Source organism: Schistosoma haematobium, chromosome ZW (assembly GCF_000699445.3).
Source record: "Schistosoma haematobium chromosome ZW, whole genome shotgun sequence".
NCBI lineage: Eukaryota > Metazoa > Platyhelminthes > Trematoda > Strigeidida > Schistosomatidae > Schistosoma > Schistosoma haematobium.
This window is the reverse complement of record NC_067195.1, coordinates 10,824,339-10,852,063: the sequence shown is the minus strand read 5'-3', so window position 1 is coordinate 10,852,063 and position 27,725 is coordinate 10,824,339. Positions and strand designations below refer to the sequence as shown.

Sequence of the window (27,725 nt, the reverse complement as noted above, 5' to 3'; positions counted from 1 at the left end):
GGGGCCAATATAGGTTTTGACGTGGTTGGTAGATGACTTATTGATGGCTTTATTCAAGTAGATTGTAGATTTAGTTTCACAAGAATTCTCAATCGTTTTATTCATTGTGGTATGTTGTTTTATTGTATAAATTGTACTCCAAACTGGGTAATTTTAATGAATAGTGTTTGTGATCAAACTGAATTGATGGTATAGTGTTGCTCAGGATATCTTACAACGCCAGATACAACATAGATACACTTAATGATATTGATATTTATAACTGCATTGAAAAGTCCTTGCGTTCTTTCCTAACGCCCCTTAGTCCAAGTCAGTATTGCGGATGCTTTTAGACTTATCTACAATGTATTACTTGGGCCATGGGACAAGCGGGTTAATAATAATGTTAATTAAAAATTCATTGACCCATGATCTATCAACGGTACAAATGTTCGTATAAATGCAGATCATTATTTCTGTATAGAAATCGACATATGTCTACTTCATTTCAGGTTGTAATTGACTCGAACATAAAATTCTTAATCTTTATTGATATACTTTTTAATAGACTTTGTCAGAATAAATGTTATATAAAAGGAATAATGATCATGATTATCATGTACTTATATGAAAATTATATTTGTTTGGTAGTATACGAATTTAAAAAAAATTATTCAGATAAATAGAAATAGACTATTATTATTATTATTATTATTATTATTATTATTATTATTATTATTATTATTATTATTATTATTATTATTATTATTATTATTATTATTATTATCTATTTAACATCACCTAAAAGAGCAACTCCCCTTAAAATCCAATGATCTGCATCTACTGCACTACGAAGCATTAAAGGAAATATGTAATTCAAATCGGTACGTTTAGGCTTTTTGTAAACTGGACATGAATAGAATATTCCAGGTTTACTTTTCTCACCGATTGATTGAGAAAATGCAGATACATGCACTACTGGGAGTGGAGTGTACAATAGTTTTGGTAGCGGTTCCATTAGTCTAGCTTGTTTACGATCCCAACCAGCTCCATCTAAACTAAGACCGTGAATGTAAACACCTTCAGTTGGACCTTTAGTTAATTCTTCACGCATTAATTTCGTCACATCGTTTGTTAAAGCTACATCATCTAGGGCATATTTATTTGCTCTGGCCACTTCTTGTCTCATAGCAGTGAGGAAGCCCTAAAATAAGATAGTGAATAGTTATGACAATCCGTAATTGTTAAAACAGTTGAAAAAAGTTACTTTATCCATGATGAAGTAATTAAAAGTCTTAAAATTGGTTTTTTGTTGTATAAAGTTGATTCTTTAAACTACGAAACAAGCAAAAAAATTGAAGGGGTTATTTTAGTCACATGAATGCTAAAAGTACAATCACTGCATAAAATAATGGTATTGAAAATGAATGTTCTCACAGGAGTATCGACATGTTGAAGTATAGACAAAACTAAAAGTAGTCTCAATAGTTTTTTTTCTAGAAGTTTTTTGCTCAGAGTTGTCATTTTAACCTACTCTACTAGATCTTATAGTTTAAAATAATTTTATCTAAAGGAAAATAGTAAAATAAGTTCGGAGAAATTGCCACTTATCTGTAGTAAGGGGTCGAATAAACGACTCCCATTCTGTAGTAGTTGAAATTCATTTAAATGTGTTTAGTTAGGATCGTAAACGTAGTGGTAGATTGCTAGAGATAGCCTCCAAAACCCTCTGTAGGCCTTAATAATAAAATTTGCTTCTGCAACTCTGGTTGTACAGGCGACTAAACAACTAATCGTTTGATTTTTTCAGCAGAAGTGTATCTGACGAGTCAAATACTTCGAGAAAAGTACACATAGTTATTTGGATAGCATTATCTACTTGTTAATGTTTCTCGGAGTTAACGATTGTGACCTAAAAAACTGAATAGACCAATCGCAAAGGTCTCCATTTGATGTTCGACAATGGGCTATTAGTTTGTATCTAGAAATTATCTCTAAAAATAAACATTCCTACATGAAACTCACTTGGGGATTAAAAAATCCTGTCATCCAATAGCAAATTGGACGACCTTCAAAAAGCCAATTACTAAATTGAGCATTCCTGTCAAGTAAATCCGTGAACCAAAATCCAAGAGTTGCTGATTCCCATGACATCTAGAAAAGGTTGGCAAAACAGTATTTCTTTTGTAATTTCAAACATGGTAATGTCATTAAAACCCGGGGACTGATTTTGCTTTATGTAGAGGGGCTCGAATAGCTTGTCAGTAACATATAGTGTGAACCGGATGATCCGGGTTTTAATCCCGCAGGATGCTTCAGTTCCCTCAAGATCATAGCCACCCCCTGCCTCCAACCACCTAACATTTCAGCATGGTATACGAGTCACGTAGACTAGTGTGTTCATTGTAACCTGATCGACAGGATTCGTTTGTCATTAAAGGATTAGTGGTACGTAAGACTAGTCACCACTCAGTGGTCAATTAATTGTTAGCTTAAGCTCTCCTGCAAAATCATGTCTTCTATTTACCTACTTATGCTCGTGTGTTAGTGTCGATGTGCATTGCATCTTGGCACCAATGATCTTATGTGTTCCTCAACTTTTATGTTTTCAGTGTATGCGTATATATACAGTGGGAAATATAAAACCATCCAGTTAATGATCCATTGGTTTAAAGATTGAATATTCTCCATAAGAACTGAATTTCCTGAACTCGATATTGTGAAAAATCAATCAAGTTCACTGTTAGGTAGCAATCTCAATTTAAATAACTATTATGGTTGCGATTTTTAAATTGGTTCCGATTGTTCAGAACTAAACAAATTTTCCCCCCTTGCAACCAATAGTCAGACTCGTGTTCATACTCTACATTTTTACATAAATCACAGTTAACTTACTTTTCTCCATGTACTTGGAATACGCGCATCAAATATGTTGTCTAATGCATCACGTAAATTTTCTGACATTATAATTGTACCATCAATTGCTAATTTTAAATCACTCAATGTTGTACGAACATTGGATATAACACGTTGCATACGATCAACTTCTTGTTTTAAAAATATATGAAGCGGTTTTAAATGATCCATTTTAATTAATCGTTCTTTTACCTGGATTAAGGAATAAAGATATGAGTATTTATTTTAATTTGAACTAGTGAATTCACTGAGTTAACTTATTTGTTTTACTGATGTATTTCAGGAATTAGGATTTTCTCCATTAAGAATTGTTTCCATTAAACCAATCGCATTCTCTTGATAAAAGTAGGTCACTACAGGAGCCCCCCGCTGATACGCGTTTGTGTGAGCTTTGAAGCCCGTGAATTTGCTGTTCGACGAAGTATCAATTAGCTGCAGCCTACGTGAATCGACTAGCAATTCGTAGTGCTGTAGGAAATCAATACCGAGTATGGCTGTGGGAACATCGGCAACGATGAACGTTCACAGATACTGTCGTCGGTTGCCCAGGTTGACCGTGAGTTGTCGTGTACCATAGGTAGGAATGGCTGAGCCATTCGCAGCGCGTAGTCGAAGCGTCGTAGCTTGTGACTTACTGTTACCGAGAGGTACGACAGAAACTTGGGCACCAGTATCTACTAGGTACCTAGCGTTTGTGCGATAATCGTGCACATAAAATAAACGGCCAACCTGAGTTGAAAGGCCGGCGAGTAAAGGCAGCCGTACTCGCCGGCCTTGGAGTTTCCTGCCTTGTATGAGCACCGGACCCGAAGGAGCGGTGAAATCAGCACCGACCTCCACTTGCTTCCGAAGCCGCCTTTCGGCGTGGCTTGAAGGATGTCCTCGTTGGGCGAGTGGTTACGGCTTTTCGAGAGCGTGATCTGGTTCTTTGGACTTAGGGTTCGGGTATGTTGCAACAGTCTCGAAAGCTAAGACGTGTATGAATACAATCGTCCCTATCACCTTGAGCCTGGAAGTGACTAGCGTCCATATCTACGTTCGAACGTGCCGTTGAGGCAACTATGTAGTTGTCTCTGTTGCTAGTTCTTGCTAATATTTTGTCTGCTGTGAGGGCCACCTGGTTGAGTGGTGCGTCCTCGAGTAGTGCCGTGACTGTTGGTTGGATATGTGATGGTAAGGATTCGAGCCACAGTCCCTTAACAATTTCAGAATCGGCTGCCGTAGGTTCTGCGAGAGATTGCAGGCGCGTGAGGTAGTGGCTCGGTTTAGCATCACCGAGGGGGTGACGTGCTAGTAACGTCCTCAATCGTTCCTCCCTCGATAAGAGGGAATATCTGAGGATCGCCTCCTTGAGACGATCGTAAACGTTGGGCACGTTGGAGTTGAGGACTACCTCACGGACGGCTACTATATGATCCCCAGGTAAAGATTCAAGAGCGTAGGCGTGTTTCTGCCTTTGGCTCGTAATATGACGGGTCTCGAATTGAGACTCCAGTGCGGCAAACCAAACTTCCGGGTCGTGGGGGAATAAAAGATACAGGTCGAAAATGTATAACCCGTTTTCTGGTCCGCACCACTTCGAACGCAATCCTCAGATCATGGATACAAACCACTATGGTGTGGTATGCTAACTCGAGCAAAAAATACAACACACTCCTCCTGGTACAGTTCTACGTAAAGGACCTTCGGTGGCAACTCGAGGATCAACAATCGCTTCCTGTTCCGCCAACCCTTTCGTCCCACAATCGCACGTTTGTTGATCAGTCCCACGAACTAAACCACTACCTATCGAAAGTGTAAACCCTTCCTAGCGAGGGGCTCCTGTAGTGATCTACTTTTATCAAGAGAACGCGATTGGTTTAATGGAAATAATAATTACTATAACCAATTGTACCAGTGATTGTTTTATTGTACTTGTTTGTTTAACTGTACATTCTTCCTTCCGTTGGTTGTGACCTTGTACGAACTTACGTTTGCTCAGTAAATCCGCTTGTACGATCTGGGTATTCTTTCGATACCACGAGATCATCAACAAATATACTTAGCTACAACCTTCAATTGCCTTCTGATATTTAGTACGCAACCTTCCTGTAGTGGTTATCATAGTTAAACGCGACTCGACGCCACGCTACACTTGGCTGACACGTCACTTAAGGTTCTCGGTACAGGATGCTTTTACCGCATATTCCTAATTTAGCATGCAGTTATAATTCCCACAGTATACGAAACTAGATTGTCTTTCAGAAAAAGATTAACTCAACTATTTCAAATACAGCCAAGCATTGATGAAGTTATTAAATACCTGCTTACGGACGGACAAACGCATTCCAACATTTATTCACCTCAAATGTTTATCACCTGGTTTTTTGCTAACCAGGAACCTGGTTTCAATAATTAAATGTGTAACTCGATTGCATTTGAAGCGGATCGTACTGGATTCGAGTCCCGGGGTGTAAATCAAGAGTCGGATGCAAGCACATCTACTTGACGAGTCCTAAATAAGACAAGGCGCGTGTCCTAAATTCTACAGCTACCACCATCCATCTCTGCTTAATATACAGAACTCACCTCGAATGGATTAAAATCGGGTGGTAATTTCTGTAAAATATCATCAGCCATTTTGTAAACAACAGATTCTCTTGTTTCACCTCCACCTCCTCCGCTATCTTTTGGTTGAATATTAACAATAGTTGATAACATCGAACTGACTGTATTTGTAGAGTAGCTGAAATGAAAAAAGCAACCAAATAATTGTATCAACATGTGTAATTGTTGATAGAAATAATTTTATCAGTATGAAGTTAGTGCTGATGGTTGAGCATTATGGACATCAAATACTGAACTGAATCCAACAAGCATTGAAAAGCTGAAAGGATTGGATAGCTGTTTCGTTCCCAAAAACTTCAGTCTAGCGACAAGCGCTTAATCATTAGACTCTGAGCTGAAACCTAACGGTATACATGTTTAACTCTGATCGATTTGCGATAATGTGCAATGACCTTCGATTGCTTTTGATGGGATCGTGGATGCACACCTCTGAGTAGTCCTATATTAAAGCGAAACAGTTACCCACTTTTTCATTAGTTATTTTACTCAGTTCGGTCTTTTATCTCATTAAGATACCAATTTTAATTTAATTCCTTTGATTTGGAACTTATATTCGGGGAGTGTAGATTCATGTTTAATAAAATATGGAATGCCTTCTAATTGACTATTAGATCTAGTTATAGGAGTAAAATAGGTACTTTTTGGTTCCTACGTCACTATACCACTTAGTCACCCAACTTTACTTGACTAAATAAAGCTTAGCTATCTTCGGGAACGAAGTTCATTTGACAGATGACAATTTGTAGTTTGTAAACTATTAATTGGAATAAAATGGCAACCCTAATTTACTGTTGACGTGTCTGGTGAAAGTGAGTTGCATTTATCCAATGAACGCAGACAGGCAGAGTTGTGCTTTGTCATAATATATTTTGTCCTGGTCATATCTTGTTTTTGATCGTTGGTCAGATGATAAGATGTAAACATGTTACGTGAGTAGGCAACTTCAATGTTATAAAAACTCAACCTCAGTAGTCATTCCTGTTTCGATACCAAGTATATTGTACCTTGAATAAACATCACACTCAAATAAAGCAATGTTATACTGAATAAAATATCACACTGAAAATATAACAAATGTTACACTGAACCGGATTATAAGCGGAAATTATGTTGAACAAAAATCACAATGAGTAAAGTAGTATAATTTTGTCTTTCCACCCCATCTCAAAATACTGTTATTCTGATATTGTAGTTCAGCAGTTCACGTGGTTGCTCATTTTGCTGGCCAATATCTAGCAAACAAAATTCAGTGTTGCAGGTGATTGTCTCTTGGTTTATATTTAGTAACATATCCATAACTTTCGTTCAAAGAAGGATAAATATACTTCCGTTCCTTTGTCGGATATACGCTATGAATACAATTGGAATAAGACATTTTTTCTGGTAGGATAAAATGATGAGTAGAAAGTAAAGTTGTTCTTCTTCTTCTGGATGGTATATGACCACTTTTAACAGTTTGTTATTTCCCGTTAATATTCAAAACTGCAATCTATGCACCCTGACCGGATTATCTCAATACTGCCTTTTGTTGACATATTTAGTAGATTTGCGTTATTAATAACGTTGAAATACACTACGCGCGTTCCTTTGTATTTAGGAATCGTTAGATGGGTTTGCTTCGGTCTCAGTGTTGATGTTTAGCACTAAGATTCGAAACTAGTATTTATCGCTCCAAGTGCCGACACATTGTTTACTTAACAAATGATTCCAGATGGTCACTAAGTTTTTCAGTGAGTATGTGGTTATTTGTAAGAGTGTATTTTATCGTTCTTAATAGTAAATACTTAGTGTCAACGTCAACACTGGGATCCAAGTACCTCCAGCTGACGCATCATAAATAGATTGAAGTGAATATTCTGGATTCTACTCCAAGTTGATTAATTTAAACTAGTCATTCTGATCTCTATACCTTTACTGAAACATATAGTGCTTGATCACAATAAATTATAATCAAACTCTGAAACTTACGTAATATCTGCATTCGAGTGTAAACCAAAGCATTCAGGTGAATCAACCAATGGTAAATTGTCAATGTTAGTCTGATATTCATCTAGTGTTCTACATTTGGGTACATTGTAACCTCGATAAAACTCAAAGGTATCACTGAATATATTTTCTGAAAACCACACTTTGGCATAAGTATTAAGCAAACGCTTATCATAATCATCTGTAACGCGACCACCATATTGCACTTCGCCAATCATATAACGAACAGTAGGCCATGAAATTCCCTGCAAAAGTTTTTAAAACGGTTATATGTAGCAATTATGTTGTAATAGATCTTCCTTGTTAATGTGTCATCCTTGAAAAATCTACAGCCGTGTTTATAAAAAAGAACATAAGTGATAAATCAATTCAGTGGTGTGTATAATTTTGCTCAGAATGAGTGAAATTCGTGGAGTGCAGTTTATACTTAAATAAACTGTCATATCAATTAGTAATTGTGTGAATAATAGGAGATCAACGGTTGATCCTACAATGATGTATAATTATTTCCACTGTGAGTTATATAAAAAGTGGGTGTCTGAACGAGAATAGAATTTGATTCAAGACGATGCTATGGGAATGAAATAAACAAAAATTAATAAATCTTAAATAGGAGTTTTGTAATGTTTAAAGTTAACCAGACAAGGATTTACAAATCTTAAGTACATATAGACAATCTAGTATGTATTCAAATTATTTGTTACTGAGATACCACAAGATTTACCGATACTATTCTATTGGATTCTCTAAAGTATGATAGCTTAAGCATAAGTTCTTCATTATTGTCTGAAACCACAACCAGTGGAGCTAAACTTTGACGGGTGCGAAAAAGTACTCACGCAACACCATAAATGGTGGTGGAATATCGTGGATTGATTGAATTCACACTTGTGCATCTCTGGATCCCGGCTCACTGGTCTGTAGGTTGGGCGTTTGCGCATGAGACCGAACGTGCTCACTGTTGAGGAGTCCCATAGTGGAACAAGACGGTCGTCCATTGTTTTCATGGATTCAGTAGTGGTCAAACTTAGCTCGGTTCGTGATATCGTTGAAATTAAACAATCTCCACAACGCTATGCTGACAGCTAAACAAAGCTTTTGACACAAGTGCCTAGAAAATATCCACATGACTAGATAATTGCTCCATTTATTATTCAGAAGTGGACTAATAGTTTTGATCCTTTGGTTACACTGCTGATTCTACTAATTTCATTGTTTTTTAATCGCTTGGTTCCACTTCTTTCTGGTCTGTCTATAATTGCTCAAACAAAACTCAATGTAGCATGCAAACATCCATGTGGTTACTGAATCGAGTTAAGTTTATGTAATCAACCACAGTTATCGACAATATCATACTAACAGAGATTTGCGGGGATTGTCGAGGTTTTTGGTTTACATCACGGACTAATCCTATTTAGACAACCTCCAAAACCAGGATTATCGAATAATGTTTTCGCTCTGGTATGGGATATGAATTAGCAATGACTATCTATGACCTCATCAGGGATCGAAAGCAGGACTTGCTGGTCTATATTTTCCCGAATTATATCTTCTAGGCCTGATCCTCTACTATCACATGTACTTTTACTACTTATACCACTTATGCATCTCCCTGCTCTGATGTCATGTAGCGACTTAAACTAACGCATATATGTACCAGTTTCTATGTCGCATGTGTCTAACTAACTCCCTAAGTGGTTCTAAACTATTAGATCACTGAGTCAGCATTTTTAACTTCGATCATTTCTCGACATTACACAGCCATCTTTCAATGTCATTGGTAAGTAACCTCGAGTCCAACATGGCTGAACTCCACTGGTCATGATTTCTTACTGGGACTTCGAGAATCACCTCCCGGAATTAATTACTTCCTAGTTTTTAATGGTTGTCTAACTAAAATCAACCACTAATGTAGATAATATAACCATGGGACTATATTTGAAATCTTATCACATAAACGATCAATGCAAAAAAAAAATGTTAAAAATACATGTCACTAGTTTAACATTTCTTCCCAATCAATTACAAAAAAATGTCATACTTTTTTTGGATCGATTTCATCTAAATGATTTTGGATAAATTGGACTGTTGATGTAAAATCAGATTGATTAAATTCATACGGTATATTCCAACCGATTGGTCCAAATTTTCTACGTTCTTGCACTGTAGTATGCAAAAATGCTACACAATATAATAAAGGTTTCCATTGTGGCAAATTACTAATGTCTAATTGATCTTGTGTTAATAAAGCATATGTTCTACGTAGACCAGCACGTATACCCATAGGTGGATCATAAGTGAATTTAATACCAGATTGCAATAGATTTATTGGAAATTGTGGGTGAGCTTCTGTAGTTAGCCAACAGCGAAATGATTCATGTACACCTTTAGAAGTTGTTACCTGGAATAAATTGTAAAAAAGAAATAAAGGGATAATGATGATTTACACTCAATGACTAGCTGATTACACAATATGCTAATCAATATTCTCAGTATTTAGAAGTAGTCTATCTATAATGGGCAATTTTTCTGTTGTATGTATATTAATTCATTGTGAGCTGATTGCTTCATGACCAACCTGGAAAATATGGTACTTCCACCAATAATTGAGAGATTTCATTTATATTAAAGATATATGGATGATACTTTGATTATTTGTGAAGAAATGGACCTCAATGAAATTTTGAATCGGTTCAATAGTTGTCATCAGTTAATTCAATTCACATTGGAAGAAGAGGCGAATGAGGAATTTTTTCTTATGTCCAGTTGAAAAGAAGGTCAGATGGTTCTTCACGGAAATCTATGTATAGAAAACCGAAGTGGAATGGTCAGTATACGGATTTCCACACCTGGGTCCCATTGAATAGAAAAAGAAAATTAATTCACTCTTTATGCCCAGGATTAGGTGAATGTGTTCTAATGACATAATAGATGACAAACTGCTTCATCTTCGACGGATACTCATCAGAGATGGTTATGTAAGCTGTATTAGGGATTTTAACGCTTGTCTTTAATGTTAAAACATTTTTTTGAAAAAGTAATCTTGGAATTTACACCTGTATCATTCAATGAGGTCAATGGAAATGCAATGATCAATCTATTCTAACTTTAGATGACTTGTCAGTGCATATATAGTCAGTCATTAGACTACAAACAACACTGTGGAGGAAATATAACTTAAAATTGATATGCAATATGAATTTTTGAGTATTTTTAACTATATAAAATATTTTTGATAAATGTATACCATTTTCTTAGTCATTTATGACATAATACATTTTTACTTACAATTTCAGTAAGTTCATCCATAAATGTTAATCCTAGATGGCAATTTTGTAACAGTACCCATCTACCTTCTTGCATACTAATGCTTAGTAAACGTCGAGCGTGAACTTCTTGACCTTGTCCCATTGAAATCGCACCACATCCTATTCAAAAAATAATTACAGCAAAATATTTTGAAAACATCTCATAATAACAATTTAACTTGCTCTTAGATTAGTCAATAATAAATGGGATGTTTGATAATAATTATTCCAATTGAAATACTGTCTGAAGAGATAAAGGTGAGATATTCAATCATGAAGGAGAAAAATCTAAGTTTTATGCCGGTGAATCTGATCAGAAGGACAATAAAAGCCTGATTCGACTCAAAAAATGAAGCTCTACTAAAATCATTCATCTGAGTTACGAATCTTCTGTACCACTTCAAAATAATTACTTCAGATACTGTTTTAATTGTCGACATTTCTGTAAAGATTGAACAGATTTAAGAGTATAAAATTAAAGTCTTAAATAATAAGTTGTTCCTCTGAAAACTGTTAATATCGTTTCGACTTACAAGCCACAGATATATTATGACATTGATGATAAATGTAACTCTGTACGGAATCTTATCTACTGTCTAATAGTGCTATGAACATCATTCTAAAACTAAACGATCGAACTTATTTAAAGTTTTACATCACGGACTGACTGTAGTTAAACAATTATTAGAAAACTAGTAACTACAGGACTACTGTCGGTGATAGGAAACTTCAAATTTATCATTTTATAATAACAAAGATCAGTTATTTATGATGTGCTTAATATGAGTTGAATTCTGACGGGATTAGAAGTTTATATTAACAAAGGAGTCGAAGTACTTCTGAAGTTTTTATCCTTGTAAAAAAATTCATTCGAACGATCACAGAAATATGTGACTGTTTCGTTTATAGACGTGAGATCGGGAAGTAAATTGACTTATCACACAATTGAATAAATTTCCTCGGATACACTTTGAGGAAATTAATTGTGTCATGATCATGCAGTACGATAGTCGATAAATATTTTACTACTAATATGGCTGAAATCTGCCAGTCAGCCACGAATTTCTATTACGACTTTAGGAAATCACCTGGGATTAAGTTACTCGTGGTCCCATAATTATAATTTTTGGTAATAGGCTTCAATCAGATGAAGTCAGGTATACATACCATTGGGTGCCAAAAAGAGGTTTAATAGGTGAGTACTTGTTACAAAAACTTTGGACTTGTGGGTGTATGCCACCAAGGAGCCCCACACTAGAGTGAAAATAATTTCAATTATTTCATCAACCGAGGTTAATCTTTAGCAAATACCATCGACAAACTACATTGATTTAAACAAAACCCTTCTACCAAAGTCAATAATTTGCCATACGTTCGATCAACTTCAATATGACCTCGATGTGTACGAATACTGTTTGTTAGCTGAAAGAGGAAATAGTTAAGAATAAAAACACAGTGGGTTATTCATTCTCAATATCTGTATTTTGTTTGCGTTTTTTCTTGTGATAAGGAAATTACTCATTTTCAGCAACGTTCTTGAAAATCGAAGTGTATGTTTGCATTATTTACCTTATAAGACCAGAATCACGTACATAACTAAAGTTCAATTGCATAATTCCACAGTGCCTTTTCTCGATGTTGAAAACTTCGAATTATAATACTTCATCAGTGAGCGTACTGACAGTGGATACAAACTAGAATGAAGAATATACCTTCTTCATTGAAAGGCATTTGCGTCAACCAGCTTAACCTCGAAGCCTTATTGAGGTGATCTAAAATGGTTGTTACTTCTAATTATCCATACTGATCAAAAGTTGTAACTCAGGCGTCGATGAATGAAATCGATATTCTCAATGACTCATGAGTTACTATGTGATTCAAATCAGTTTCTAAAAGTGAATAATGAATTCAGTTAGCATTAGAATGAATTTAATTCTTTGGAGATATGACATTTTCTTGATTTCTCTTAACAATATTAAAGCAGTTAACTCACCTAAATCAGTTTAAAATGATATTTTATTTTTATTGGAAAACTCCACACTAATCTTACATATAATCAAGTTTTTAAATCTGGATCTGTACAACTTACTTAAATTCATCTTCTTTGCTAATCTTTCAATATTATCTGTTGGATCTGATCCCATTGATAAGAAACAAATCATCGGAGTCGATGTATCGGATTCTTCAATCATTTCTTCCAAATTTGTAATAATACCATCTGCATACGCTAAACCCATACGTTCAGCGATATATCGTTTAGCCATTGGAATGCATCTATCTGGACACCAAGCTCTTATCAATAATAAACGATGAAATGTACCCAATTTGTCATAACCGTCTGGAATTACAGAATCTTCTGGAGCTTCTGTATCAAACCAATTTTTCCATAACTTAAAGTAAAAATAAGAACGAGTATTTAAAAAGAATCGATCCCATTTGATAAATAAAATTCATGGAAGTATTTTCGAACACTTAAATAAAATTAAAACAATGATAACAAAAACCGTTGAATTCTTCCGGTTTCCACAGATGTATTAATAATAAATCTTGTCAGTATAGGGTTGCGGAGATTTTTTAGTTTCATCGATATCCCAAACCGATCTAAGTTCGACTGCCATTGAAAACCTGGGGCCAATGGTTAGCCTATTCATTCTAGTATTGGTCTTCATAATAGTGCGCACCCACGAATCCACCATAGTAGATCGAACCGAGGAACTTCAGTTTCGCACGAATGCTTAATCACTAAGCCGGTTTATTTGTCTAACTTCAATCATTTCGTGCTATTCCACAACTATCTTCCATTGTGTTCGGTGGGTAACTGCCTCACACCCAACATGGATTAGCTCCAATGTTCACAGCTTCCCACTAAAACTCCAAAAATACCCTCTCGAAGCTATTCACTAGTGAGCATGTGGTTTACAAGCTAAGCGTACGCCTGTGAGATAGGTTTTGGGTTAGATTTCCGGTTCTTGGGTCGTGAATGCATTCTGTTGAGCGGTCCCACAATAGGACGGAACGGTCATTCGGTGCATCTAGGTTTTCAGTGGTTGTTTAGCTTAGATCGGTTCGTGATATCAGTAAAAAATCTTGCGGCATTAGTTTGCGGCTAATACAAAGACATAAATTGAAATGAATTCGTACTTTTCTAGATGACTACATGCCTTCATTTTGCTCAAAAATATTATGAAATCCTGGCGTACTGACAAGCATGGTGAGCCATTCAAATCCTCACGAGAATTTAAGAATTATTCAAACTAATCAATGTTAGATAGCTTGAGGTAAATGATTGGAAGATGATAAGTTGACTCGTCTTCATATTACTTAATGCCAACGTAACAAATCAATCAATAAAAGTCAAGAAATACTGTCTTTTTATTGAGAAGTGCTAATCACTCATCACTGTTTGCATTTTATCAAGCTCAGATTTGGGTACTATCTCCCATAATGCCGTAAATCTCAAATGAGCAGCCCCGAATGAGGATAAAATATCTGTCCAGTCTTCTATAGTTTTCATGGGTTCACTAGCTGAAGTCCGTCCGTGATTCAGATGAGGAAACGAAGGAAATAAAAATCACTTCGGTAATTGAGATTAAAATTAGTCTTAAATATACTTGATAACAGTCTTCTTCAATAAATGGAATCAGCTATCGATCTTTAAAGCAAAACACATCTAATGTTTAAATGATTGTAAATTCTGTTCACTCAACTCAAAAAGAAATGAAAACTTCTAACATACTCGATCACTTGAAGTTACTTGATCTGGCAACTGATTGAATTGATTTAATTTACTTAATTCAATTAAATTTAACCATGTTATATCTTGTATCCATTTTTTGGGTTTCGGTGCAACAGCATTCAAATCTAATGCCGCACCACCTATTTGAACGAAAAAAAACATTCGCATGAAATTTATTACAATTTGTTCTTATAAAAATGCATTTTATCATTACACTAGTGTGAATACTCTGAGGCACATGCAAGCAATTTCAAAGTATCTAGCCTCTAATTTTATTCAAAATTTATCCATCAACTTTCAGCGTGATCGGTAGCTCAAATTAGTGTACACTTCTGTGAATTCTCTTTTTCGTATTGAATGGTTGTGAACGACTGGTAGGAAGACGTGAGTTTAAGTTTTTTTTAGTTGGAACCAAGCAACAAAACATAATTAAAATCACCAATAAACTGATTTCAAGAATGCAGCAACCCCTGCATTAGTAGGCCTCGACATACAAAAGGGAAAAAGTAAGATCTGATAAGTCTTCTAATTGAACGCTAAATTCAGTACCTAAGCTCCCCTAGTAACCTCTTGGCTAAATCTACACAGCAACTTCAAGGTTCGTTCATGTATAGAAAATCTAGGGTTTTTATAGTATTTTTGATGGCCTTGGGTTTCCAGAAAACTCCAGAATGCTATTAAACTTAGTAGCAGTATAGGAAGCTATCCAATCAGAAACTCGGTATGTGACTTTTTACTTTCTAGATGTTTCTGGTAAAACTTCCGTTGAATGCTGATTGGATAAAATGTTAATAATAATGGATTGATCTTAGTGAAACTACCATCGAAAACCTAAAACACTGGAATACCAATTCGTCCTGCTATGGGACTCCTCAGCAGTTCATATGCACGACCCGCACGCGAGAATCGAACTCTTGACCTTCTGTCTCGCGCGAGATTGCTTAACCTCTAGCCCACTGAGCCGTCTAGAGATCAAGTTTATACATAACTAGGACACTGGTAGCAAAAATATGAATAACACCTTTATAATCGATTATCAATTATTTAGTGACTATAATGGATGAAGTTCCAGTTAATTTGTAAAATAAAAGCTCATAATTAGGATAATATAAAAATACCATAAACAGGCGTAAGTAAATAAGTAAAAACGCCATAAGCCAATTATCTGATAAATAAAGATTAAGAATATATATTCACTGATTCACTAGAGAAGTTCTACATTTTTATTTACCCAATTTTAACAGGTTGGAGATACAAAAATTTTCCAGTTGTCCAATGGCTTTAAGAGTTTTTCCAATAAGAAAATATATTTATAAATTGTTATCGCTTAGCATAATGACTTCCTTGTCACTTGATTGATGGAAATTCAACCAACACTTAAGGCTGAACCACATGATGCCTGTTACAATGAATTGACCAATTGGTATAAACATGTAAGTCTGTCACAAGTGGAGAGCTGAATAACTAAGTGGTAAGATCTTTGACTGTGACACTGGATGCTGATACAAGCTCGGATTACATGAAAATATCAGAAATAAGGAATAAACAATATGACACTAACTATGTCTATGAGATCGATTAATGTGGATGTTGATAAGTTAAACAAGTACAAACAATGCGTCTGTGCATACATGCCAACTTAAGGTCAAATTATAAACAAAATACGCTGTTAGAGGAAGTCAACTCTTCACCTACTCAAGGTGTCGGGCCAAACAGCGTTATCTGTGTCAGAAGGATTATTATATATGTACCTACGATTTTTGTGAATTGCAATTCCGTTTGTTGATTGAAAGTTCCTTCTTGTTTCAGTCTCTTACTTTGCATAGTAGGTTTTGCACACCGTTGGATATGTACGTCGTAATGGAGTCGGACAGAAGAATGTAACAGATATAAATATAAGATGACAGGTTTCGTAACTAAATTTAAGGTAATAGCAACTAGTTACCTTTAATGAAAATTTGAAATTCTTCAGGTTTCACCTCTTTCATGTGCATCGCAATTTTTAAGGTTAACAATACAGTGAATGTAAACTTGTCTACTTCATAAAATCCTCTTGCTGTATAACGGTACACTTCAAATGTTAAATAATCAATGATATTTGCTATACGTTTTTGCATTTGTGGTGATTTCTGTGATCTAGCCATGGATATATCGAATAAACCAAGAAATTGACGTAATGATGTTTGGTACATTACATTAACCATACTCATTTCAACAATTAAAAAGTATAATAATGAACCACGTGACGCTACAGGACGATATTCTTCACGTGCTGCATTAATTTTCACTTCGGTATCAACTGCTACGTTTAACTTTTCTCTCACTTCATTCGATGTCATTTTAGTTACATTCAGCATTTCAATTAATGATTCATCTTCAACTAAACTACCTTCAGTGGTTGTTAAACGATATAACAGATTATCTTCTAATTCTTTCATTTTACGACGATTTGTCGCCACATCTTCAAGGAGTTTAGTTCTTTCCGTCTCTAGTTCCTTGAGAAATGAGAAAACAATATAGAAAACAAACATAAACGTTTAATACCAAGATTTTAATTGATAGAGTTTTATATCTCCGTAGCTGACTGATTAGTTTATTAACTTAAAAATTGTCCTTATTAAAAACTAGATAAAAAGTTGTTTGTCATGAGATTGACATTCGTTGAATTCAATGACGAGTGAAGTGATGAATAAAAATATGAGGTGAGGTAGAAGTAACCTTAACCAAAACCTCCAAAACTGAGCAAAATATAAATTGGACTTTTCTCAAAGTTCAGGAAAGTTTCAAGCTGAATTAATAAATCGCAAATTAAGAAGTGATAATAATGTCAAAATCACGTTTAGTATTTAGGATCAAAACCAGAATATAAAGCTTGGGATTTATACGAAGAGTTTAGGATTCAAGGTTAGAGTTTGGATTTAGATACGCATACAGACTAGGCATAAAGTCTAGTTCCAATCCCAAACCCTTGTCCTAAATCCTGGAATATAATCCAAACTGTAATTCATTAACCTAAAATTCTAATGTTATCTTTAATTCAAACTTTGAATCCTAAACTTTAAATCCTAATCCAAACTTTCAGTTCTAGTACTACACAGGGAAGGGAACCGATCTCACTTTTATGGTTCAGCTTTACTTCAGTGGTCAACGCCTTAAAATATAGTGTTCTTGATAGTAATAATCAAGTCAATAATAATAACGACAATGACAATAATTAATAATAACAACAAAATATGGCCTACTTTTTTCTCTGTTAATATTACCAAACCAAGAAGTTGGTCTTCAAGGCCACGTATTGTAACAGTGAAATCAATGATTGATGTTTTAGCATAAATTTCTGGTGTATATGATGGGTTTGGTAATTTTGTTGTAATATATAGACGAAATCCACTCATTATATCACATTCTTTATCACCAATTTTCACTTTATATGTTGAACCAGATTTAATGAAATTCTTTTCTAAAACGTTATCTAAAGCAGGATCAAGATCTTCACCAACATCTTCTATGAGTAATGGACGTCCAAGTGATAGTGAATCTTCCAAGTGTGTTCGAAAATATTTGTGATTCAATGATGTTATCTATATGAGAGTAAGATACAGTAAATAATGTTTGAATTCGATCATACCAAAATGTCTTTAAGTATGCATGTTTCGTTCCAAGGGGTTCGTGTAGATGGTTGAATTTCATAATTTACATCATAAAACGACATTAGACAACCATTAAGGGACAGAGAGCATTTGACAGTTATTTAATCATAATAAGGACTCGGTAGTGTTTCACGACTATCCCATCTGGGATCGAAACTCCGTACTTCTCAATACGTTTATTAACATGAAATGGGCATAAATTTAAAAGGTAAAGCTAGAAAAATTTTGTTGCATAAGCCTACCAGTGGTCGGTTTAAAACGAACGTTATTCTGTAGAATTTTCTGAACAAAGTTAACAATAATAATAATAGTCATTCAACAGATGACTTGTTCATTGTAAAGTTCTAACCAATATCAATAGTCTGCCAGTTATTGATTAAAACTTAATTTTACGTTTTCATTCTTTTATCATCACTGCCGCTTCATTTAGTATGTTAATTTCGCTTTAATTATCTAAGTTGATTATGTGCTTCATCGTTTACCATATAAGTTGAATCTAACCGCACAATTCAACTTTACTAAAACTGGTAACTAAAAATACTATCGAGGCAATGCACTCAAAATGAGGATTTACTAATCAAAACTGATCAAATGGAGTCCTTAATATCAACAACTAAAATTTGTTTTTAAATATATTTTATTCAGATTAGTTGTGCTAGCTAAACCTTGGGTTTATACGCTGTTAACTAAATAGGTGATCGTAGAGAACCACTATCATTTTCACGAGTTTTTCACATATGAACTAGCAAAGCTATTTGAATATGTAATCTTCTCTCATATTAATGTAAAATCAGGATAATAAGGAACATTCTGATAAAAACACTGGTAAAATTTGAATATCAATAAACACACAGAGGTTTTTATATCTGGTAGCGTTCCAGTCACTTGAAACGTTAAAGAGCGCCAACAGAACTTATGAAAGGATGACATACTGCTTCTATACGGTGCGGGATTCTCATTTCCGTAGAGATCAGAAGCCGCATATTAAATTTGTATCTTGGAGAAATGGTCGTAGAACACTAGTGGATCTCCGCAGCCGATTAGACGAAGGAGGTAATTTGATTAGTGTTATTATCTTGTTCATGAAGGACTTCAATAGACGCTAGTGATGATTACTTCCCTGTCCAATTAACAAATTATTGCAGGTGACGAAATGTTTGTTCATTATCATATGAGCACACACTTTCAAAAACAAGTTAACCAATCACTTATTTCTAATTTTTTTAATCACACCCTAAAATTTCTTATCAATTGGTGGTGGGGTATCACAATGGCCGTGCAATTACTGTCAACCATAAAATTTACACATTTAATTCAGAATTTGTACTATTACCTTTATCTGTTAAAGTAGATATAAAGTATTAGGCAAATTGTAAATATCACCAAATGTAATTTTATAGTTCAACTGACCTGCAATTCACTTTCAGCTTCTTTACGTCTTAGCCATGCTTTGCCTTGACCTTGAGGATCAATTAACAATGGGTAACGTTTAGCACGTGTTACAATCAACCCATTTTGAATTGATAATTCATCATTAGGTAAGCCTTGAACACTCCATTCGCTTAATGTCGCATTATCCACCAACATTGTGATGTAATTAATGTCCTTTTTTGAAGTATGAGTAGATTAGAAAAAATTTAAAAAAAAACATGTAGAAACCATCAATAACTTAACCATACACTGTGGACTAATAGAATGAGTTAGGAACTGAAAATTTTACTTTCGTAATATTAGAAACATTTTAGACAAAATGTCAGATAGTCTTAGGACTTTCAGAATTGGGAACAATTTACATAATGAACTAGAGAAACGTATTCAATTCTTTGGACCAGTTTTACCGAGTAATCATGAACTAGTTTCTAAAACTCATTTGACCAATCAAAGAACAGTTAACGTGGAAGAATAACATGAATTCACTATATTTCAAGGTTCCTCGTCAGCTGCTTACAACCTGAAAATAGTAGTATTATCAGCATCGAGATTTATGGAAATTGTAGTATTGTAACAGTTGAATTCACAAGTCGATCTAAACGACATCACCACTGAAAACCTGGAAGCACTGGAGGGTCGTTTTATCCTAGTATGGGACAGTGCGCATCCGCGACCCCGCGTGAGCTCAATCCGTATCAGGTGTGAGACAGTTATCCACCCAAGATAATGGATGAAGGGTTGCGCAAGAGTATTTATTTGGTTGTTTTAAATCATACATGTATACCTTAGTGTAGGGCCATGATGAACAATTTATTGAAAATAAATTTCTTCGCCCGATTCGTTCTTTACCAAAATATCAAAAAGGGAATTTTCACCATAACATATTAATGTCATAGTTATTTAGCACATAAATCAAAATTGACTGAGTACAGATCAGATAAGAAGTGAGATTTAATAACTAGTGTCATGAAAAGAAAAATTATGCAACAAACATTTATGGATGAGTTCAGCACGGCAAAGCAAGATTGAATCTTTTTGGACACATAAATTTGGTTTAGGTCTTTTTATGGCAATTGCTATGGCAAACCTTAGTAACGTTGACATTTTTTGTTTATTAATTATCTTGAAGGAATTTAAGACATCATCGCCTAAATAAAACATTCAAAATAAGGTATTCTGTAAATTGATTGAAATCTTTGATTAAAAGAACACAATATGAATTCAGTATTGCAGGTAATTGCTATGGCAAACCTTAGTAACGTTGACATTTTTTGTTTATTAATTATCTTGAAGGAATTTAAGACATCATCACCATAATCACTGTCAATCAGATGGCATGAGATTGCGCTGCTGAAAATGTGCTGTCTTCATAGTCTAGGCTTCTATAGAATGTGCTCAGAGATGCGGATATTAATCCTCCCTTATTTTCTTCCTATGTGTGTGCGTTGGTATGTACATTTAAACTGATAGACATAATAAGCCGTAATGTAAGGTGGGAATTTGTCCATAAATGACTGTATTAATCAGCAATTCGTTTGACACAGAGAGAACAACTTGGCAGTTGGATACATCCTTTTTATCATAGCTTTTAATCTGAAATCAGTCTTTCCAGATATTTTGTTACCCATGAATCCAAGTCTTAAGAAGATAAGCTTTTGCTCAACCATAGTATGCTCCATTTTCTTCGCTTTAGTCTTCCCATATTTGGTTATGAAGTTCTAAAACTTTAGCCTTTCATTAGTAAGTTATTGTCATAAGTTAACAACCGACATTTTCGAACCCCCGTCAGTTATTTATATAAAACCTGTTTGGTAACGAAAATTATGAAGGCAATTAAGCACAAAGGCAAGTCGTTCGTCATTTATATTTGTTACTTTGTAGCTTTGATTTTTGCTAGTTTAGATCTCAGTAGTTCTTTAGACTTAGGCTAGAAAACCATAAAGTACTAGACAAGTATTCTCTCTTAGTGAGGGATTCCTCAGAAATGCACATTAACGACTAACCAGGATTAAATTCAGGATATCTAGACCTCACAGAGAGCTATCAATCATTCAGCCATTGAGTTCACACCTAGTAGTTTCGACTTCCTAGTTTTCAATGGTTGTCTAAGGTCAACCCATAATGCAAGCTACAAAGTTCAACAACAATCCAAAAACCACGAATACTAATAATATGTTATTTTAATAAATCTTAGAAAGAACGTACATCAGAAAATGGTATTTTATTTTGTACTAATTCTCGACGCCAATTCTGATTTAGTAAATTACGAAAGTCTTGATTAAATGGTCCAGTATATGAAAGAAATCCAGTTGCTAAAAGTACATCTCCGACTAGCCGATTAATTTGCTCTTCAAATGTTTGACTTGCTTCTGTCCATCTAATACGTTCACCTAAATAAAACATTCAAAATAAGGTATTCTGTAAATTGATTGGAATCTTTGATTAAAAGAATACAATATGAATTCAGTATTGCAGGAAAACAATAATTGTTTAATAATTTTAAGGCGTATATTAATCCAAACTTAAAATTCTGGGTTGTTTCCTGCTTCGTAAATTGTTCAAATTTGATAAATTCGTAAGATAACACTATTGTTTGAAACTATTAAAAAATCAATGGAAAAAAGATAGTAATTTGAGTCAGTGTGTTTGTGGAGATCGTTGAGTTTCAGTGAAAACATGAACTGATCTGAGTTAGACCACCAGTGAAATTCAATAAACCCAACAACCCTATAATTACGGTTATCATGTGCTCGGCAGTGCCTAGCTTCGAGTTCTGTGGGAAACTGTGACCATTGGAGCTAATCCATGTTGGGTGTGAGGCAGTTATCTAGTGGTGGTTAAGCGCACGTGCGCGGGACTGATAGGTCCTGGGTTCGAATCCCGCGAGACGGGATCATGGATGCGCTCTGCTGAGGAGTTCCACAATACGACGAGTGCTTCCAGGTTTGGGAGGTAAAATCAGACTCACGCGTTCGCGTCGTGCCTCCTGGATAGTGGGACGAATGACTCATGAACTAATGTGAGCGGTAACCCGGGTGGTAGAGATTGGGCTAATCACCCACCCGACCGATACCCTCAAATCAATTACGAACTCCACAAAAAAACGCAGCAGAATTACTCTTGGATGGATAAACGGCAAAAAACTGACAAAAGTGGTGCATGTAATGTACGGGGTCGCTCCTCACGGTGTAAACTCCAACTGGTTGCAAAAACAGTTATTCTAGTCCCGGTAGTTGTGTCGTGCTTCGATGTGGCCTGTTTATCTCCAGAAGAGCCTACTAGGCTTCACCAACTTGTTTGGCTAGAAGGGGCACCTACCGAACACAACAGAAGGTGGTTGGAAAACATTATGGATTGATTGAAGTTAGACATTAACAAGGTTGGATTTCGGCTTATGCATTCATTCACAAAGCTAAGGGTTCTGAGTTCAATTCCTGCCCCCAGTAGTTTTATACTGAGACAAACAGACTGTCCAGTGCCTCCAAATTTTTAATGGTGGTCGAGCTTAGACCGGTTCATGATTTCAGATAAGCAATTGTCAAAATGCATTTAGGATATTTCTTATAACATAGTCCACGCCTGTATAATTGATAGACTTTTGAAGAATTCAACCTGATCTTATTGATCAGTGATTATTGGTGATACTTTAACAAACATGAGGTTGTTTGGTTAAGTGATCAATTTTTAGATTTACTGGAATAATTTTAGAGAGATAACTTGTAAAAGTGTAGTAAGTTATGGTATTTTTAATAAGTCATATCTTTATAATAGCCAACACTAAGTTTCATTTATACACAAGTGATTAGTTGGAATGGAATTTTAGAAATAAATGTTAACTACAACAAATTTTGTTGCTAGTTTATTGTTTTGACTAATAAGCACTTGAAAAATTTGTTTTTTTATTCTTACCCGCAAGACCTTCTATCAATGCTGTAGCATTACTCATTTTTCTTCTACATCCGTCAGCCTCATCTAAGAGTTTCTGTTTGTCAGCCATTGCACGATCATATTCCGCTTGGACCAGATCCAATTCCCTTTGCTTCTCATCTAGTTGACCCTGAGCAACCGCCAGTTCAGACAAAGCTCCTTCCAGTCTCTTTTCCTGTAGTGCTAACATTGACTATATATAAAAAATAAAGCAATAAAAAATTTGTTCATCAAAACGCTCTCATAGATTATGGCAAACAATTCAATGAGCAAACTTTTTACTGAGTATTCGTAGGGATTTGATTTAAAGATTTTTCACAGGGTAAACAGAAATAAGTTATCAAACCACAGAAAACTAGGGAGCACAAAAAATTCAAGTCTCACATAGAACTAGAGTTCAATAGTTCACACTCTTGGGATACTGAGACTGAATTGTGCCCCAAGTTGGAGATTTGGCTGGTAAGTATTTTACCATTAAATTGTTTAAATACTATTACTTTGTGATCTATATTTAAAACTCGATTTCTTTAGTAGCTGGTCTCATCTGGAAATGCATGGAAGACTTGACAAAAAGAGATGGTTGTCAAGATTAGTTTGAAAGTTCTTAATTTATTAAGTGATGATGTAATGTCCGTTATGATGTGAAAAATGTCAAAATACAATGACTTGAAAAAACAATCAAGAAAAATATTAGTTTAATTTAGTTGAAAGATATGTTTCACTTCCACAGAAGTAATAGTTTGAACAAGAAGTTTGGCATTACACCTTATTATTTGTACTTTCCAACAAATCAATGATTTATCATTTATGTCTTGTCTGTTATATGTTTTTTTATCAACCAAGAGCTTCCTAACTTTATCTTGGTCACTAAGATAGGCATTTAGGTTGTCTAAGTAATCATTTCGATTTATTAGGCTTATTTCTGCGTGTCTTATCTAATGGTAAGTAAATTACCATTTTTCTTAGAATTTCATTTGATTAGTGATTTATAATATAGTCAAATGCGTTGGGCTTATTAACTGACATATCGAATTCCTGTCAGGAGTACGATAAATAAATGTTATGTATAGTATAAAATTTATAAAAAATCATTCATATGAGATGGCAATAAGGTAAATAGGAATAAAGTAACTTGAATGGATCTACATTACTGTGAGTTTTTGTATATAAACTTTGTGACATCTATCTTCAAACTAGTCACTAGTGAGGACACGTTTATTATGCAGTAAGGTTGTTGGAGTTCAGAGCACGTGTTTTATCCAATTTAGGACTTGTCAGTTAAATGTATTTACTATCTAATGTTGATTTTCATACAGAGATTAGAGCTTAGTATGTTTCAGTTCAAATACCAAAACATCAATACTCACTGATCAATTGAGTTATAAAATCTTACAAATGTAGATCAAGTACTTGTTAATCTTGCCAGTACTTCTATCTTTAACCTTGTGATATTGTTTGTAATAGCTAAACTATACAGAAATAAATTAAGTTTTAGTCCTCTTAACAAGTATTCGGTATATCATAGGATAAAGTGTTGGCCAAACTATAAATATTAGGAATTTTATTTCATTTATTGATAGAGAATATATCGTTTATATAATGTAGGTAGTTTTTGGGATTGGATTTTGTAAGGTTGTACTATTTTAGGTTATTATCACAATTAGGAGTAATTTCTTAATGAACGACTACATTACGTATATTTATCGTTTATCTAACTGTTTAAATATTGAATAGAAGACATATCGTTAGGTTTGTTATTAAAACCGAACTCAACAGATTGATTTGCCTAGATAGTTCTTACTTTATTCACGTGTTTTTCAGATAGAAGAGACTTTAATTCAAATCAGAAATATAGTCATTGTAGGTAACAAAAAATATAAAGTTCTAGTAAACATAACATTTTTAAAAATGTTTATATACTAATAGAGTGTATGCATTTGTGATAATTTACCTTAAGTGGTAAAACTTCTTTATTAACAGCAAAAAATGAAGCCATGGCTTTCGTCCATGAACATAAACCAGCAACATCACCACAAACACGTTTAGCTTGTTCCATATTGAAATCATCCATTTCGAAATAAGGTAACATTAATTCCACTGTTTCTTCATTGATTGTGTCCTAAATTCAAAAATAATGTTGTTTTCACTATGGGTTATTAACATCATAATTAATTAACTCTACTTTTATAATAGATAATTTGTCAGAGCCAGTTCTAAATCAAAAGTAATTTTATTATATTCTGTCTATAAACGTTTGAAACTCTTGAAAAATGTTTCAAAAGGCTGGAGAGGCTGAATGACCAATTATCGTTCTTCAGAAACTTTCAAGAAAATTCTAGAAAACCTCTAGTTGTGTTTTCGTTACACTGATCGGAGAATAACGATTTCGTTATCTGTTTTAAAATCCCACCTAGAATCTACTAAAATTGCAAGGTCACATAATTCTACAAATACCCTTGTTTTCTGCAGACACATAGGCCATCGAAGTAAACCTTCTCTCATGAGTTCGGTCTTTTATTTCCTATTTAAGCTTGAAGAATAGGTTTCTAAAAATTAGAAAGCGGTTAGAAGGTCGGTATATAAGGATAATGTCTAAAGCATATCGGTGAATGCTAATTCATTACTGGGTTACACTAGTTAGAGTATTGTAAATCGTACTAACCACTTCTTACAGTAATGTACATTGTTGACTAAAGATAAGCTTGGAGTGATCAAATCAATATTATACGAATTAATTAGCTTTTGGTCTTGTGGGATACTGAAGAATTTAACGTCTTGGTCCTGCATGAAAATCGATAGCTCAACACTGTAAATGAATTTAAATGTTGTTATGTATATATTCTTTATGTAAATCTGATTTCCATAGATTCATTCTATGTAGTTTTATGGGTATTTTCCCCTAAAATCTTCTGACAAATAATGATATTCATTATAAATTATCAGTTGTTTTTTGCATTAAGTTAGATATTCTATAATAATAATCATCAAAAATATTCAATGAGTAGATTTCTTTTATATTCGTGGTTCCTACTTAAACATTAATTACATTTTTAAGGTTGTTTTTGTTAGTGAAGTACTTTTAACGTAAACAGCTCATCACTCAAAGCATATATGGAGTTAAGTGAAATACATATTGATCAGCTGTTTAATAATAATGGTTTAATCAAATTGTAATAAAATGTTTTAAATTAGTATGTATTCATTCAGTTTACTAGTAAACAGTTAAGAATGATCAAATAAAAGTATTTTGTCATTTTGTGATATCAATAGTCGTTGGTAGAAATAGTATCTAGAAGTTTACGATTATTCGATACTATGTTTAAGGTATTGAATTAAAAAAATTGAAAACTTTACTGAATGTTCTTAGCTCATGAAGTCGTTTACGTAATAAAAATCTCTCAAAATTCCACACTGAAGGTTGTTGAACATAAGTCAACCACTTTACATTTGAAGACAGTCTATTCAGTAGTATATCTACAGAAATTTGATTGATAAAACATGTATGCTGAGCCAAACCAATCAAATCTCCTTGGATAAACCTAATCGGCAGATTAATTCTATAACTGATTGTATTTTACAATGGAAGTTTATGATTACAATAATATCACTAATTAAGATAAACATTTTCAACCGCCATTATATTTCATACCTTAGGAAAATTCAATAATCCATTTAAAAAGTTTGCACCACCCATAAGTTTTAATGCTTCATTCCAACTGGGTTTAGGACAAGGACGTTCGGGATCCGGTGTGACAGTATCCAATCTCTTTTGAAATAACAATAAGACACAATCCATAATACGCATAATCAAATGTGGTGGTCTACCAAGTTTTCTCACTAAAATATAATAAATTAAGTAAAGGAAATAATGAATTTATCTGAAGAGCACACGAGTCTTACTTCTTTAAATCATTCCTTAATTATGATGATAATTATAATATGAATAAAGACCATACCTATTGTTCTAGTTATTAACTTTAAAATACATGAAAGAAAAATTACGGTCGGATTGAAGGCAGTAATTTAAAGCATTAATAATCTTAGTGTATTGTTGGGTAACTAAGTGAATGAACAAAACTATATTTTAAAAATTATATTTAACAGAGAATCAGTCCTATTATACGGGGCTGAGGGGGAAAGGATTATTCAGTAAAGAATTATACTGCAGTAAGTTGATATGTTAAG

The 27,725-nt window shown here is 34.2% G+C and overlaps 1 protein-coding gene across 1 annotated transcript in view; it reads right to left on the bottom strand.

The window, feature by feature from the left end:
- Nucleotides 1-748: 748 nt before the first annotated feature.
- The window catches only part of DNAH8 (Dynein heavy chain 8, axonemal), a 123,709-nt gene continuing 96,732 nt past the window's right edge, over nt 749-27,725 (bottom strand). Inside the window, exons 42-57 of the mRNA XM_051208585.1 lie at nt 27,190-27,377; nt 25,492-25,659; nt 23,523-23,733; nt 21,819-22,003; nt 19,593-19,787; nt 17,775-18,113; nt 16,478-17,027; nt 14,533-14,672; nt 12,886-13,186; nt 10,777-10,916; nt 9,530-9,889; nt 7,471-7,733; nt 5,464-5,620; nt 2,875-3,087; nt 2,005-2,133; nt 749-1,183 (exon numbers count right to left, since the gene is read on the bottom strand). Coding sequence (XP_051070363.1) covers nt 767-1,183; nt 2,005-2,133; nt 2,875-3,087; nt 5,464-5,620; nt 7,471-7,733; nt 9,530-9,889; nt 10,777-10,916; nt 12,886-13,186; nt 14,533-14,672; nt 16,478-17,027; nt 17,775-18,113; nt 19,593-19,787; nt 21,819-22,003; nt 23,523-23,733; nt 25,492-25,659; nt 27,190-27,377 — 3,956 coding nt within the window. The 3' untranslated portion in view covers nt 749-766. The remainder of the gene's footprint in view (nt 1,184-2,004; nt 2,134-2,874; nt 3,088-5,463; nt 5,621-7,470; nt 7,734-9,529; nt 9,890-10,776; nt 10,917-12,885; nt 13,187-14,532; nt 14,673-16,477; nt 17,028-17,774; nt 18,114-19,592; nt 19,788-21,818; nt 22,004-23,522; nt 23,734-25,491; nt 25,660-27,189; nt 27,378-27,725) is intronic.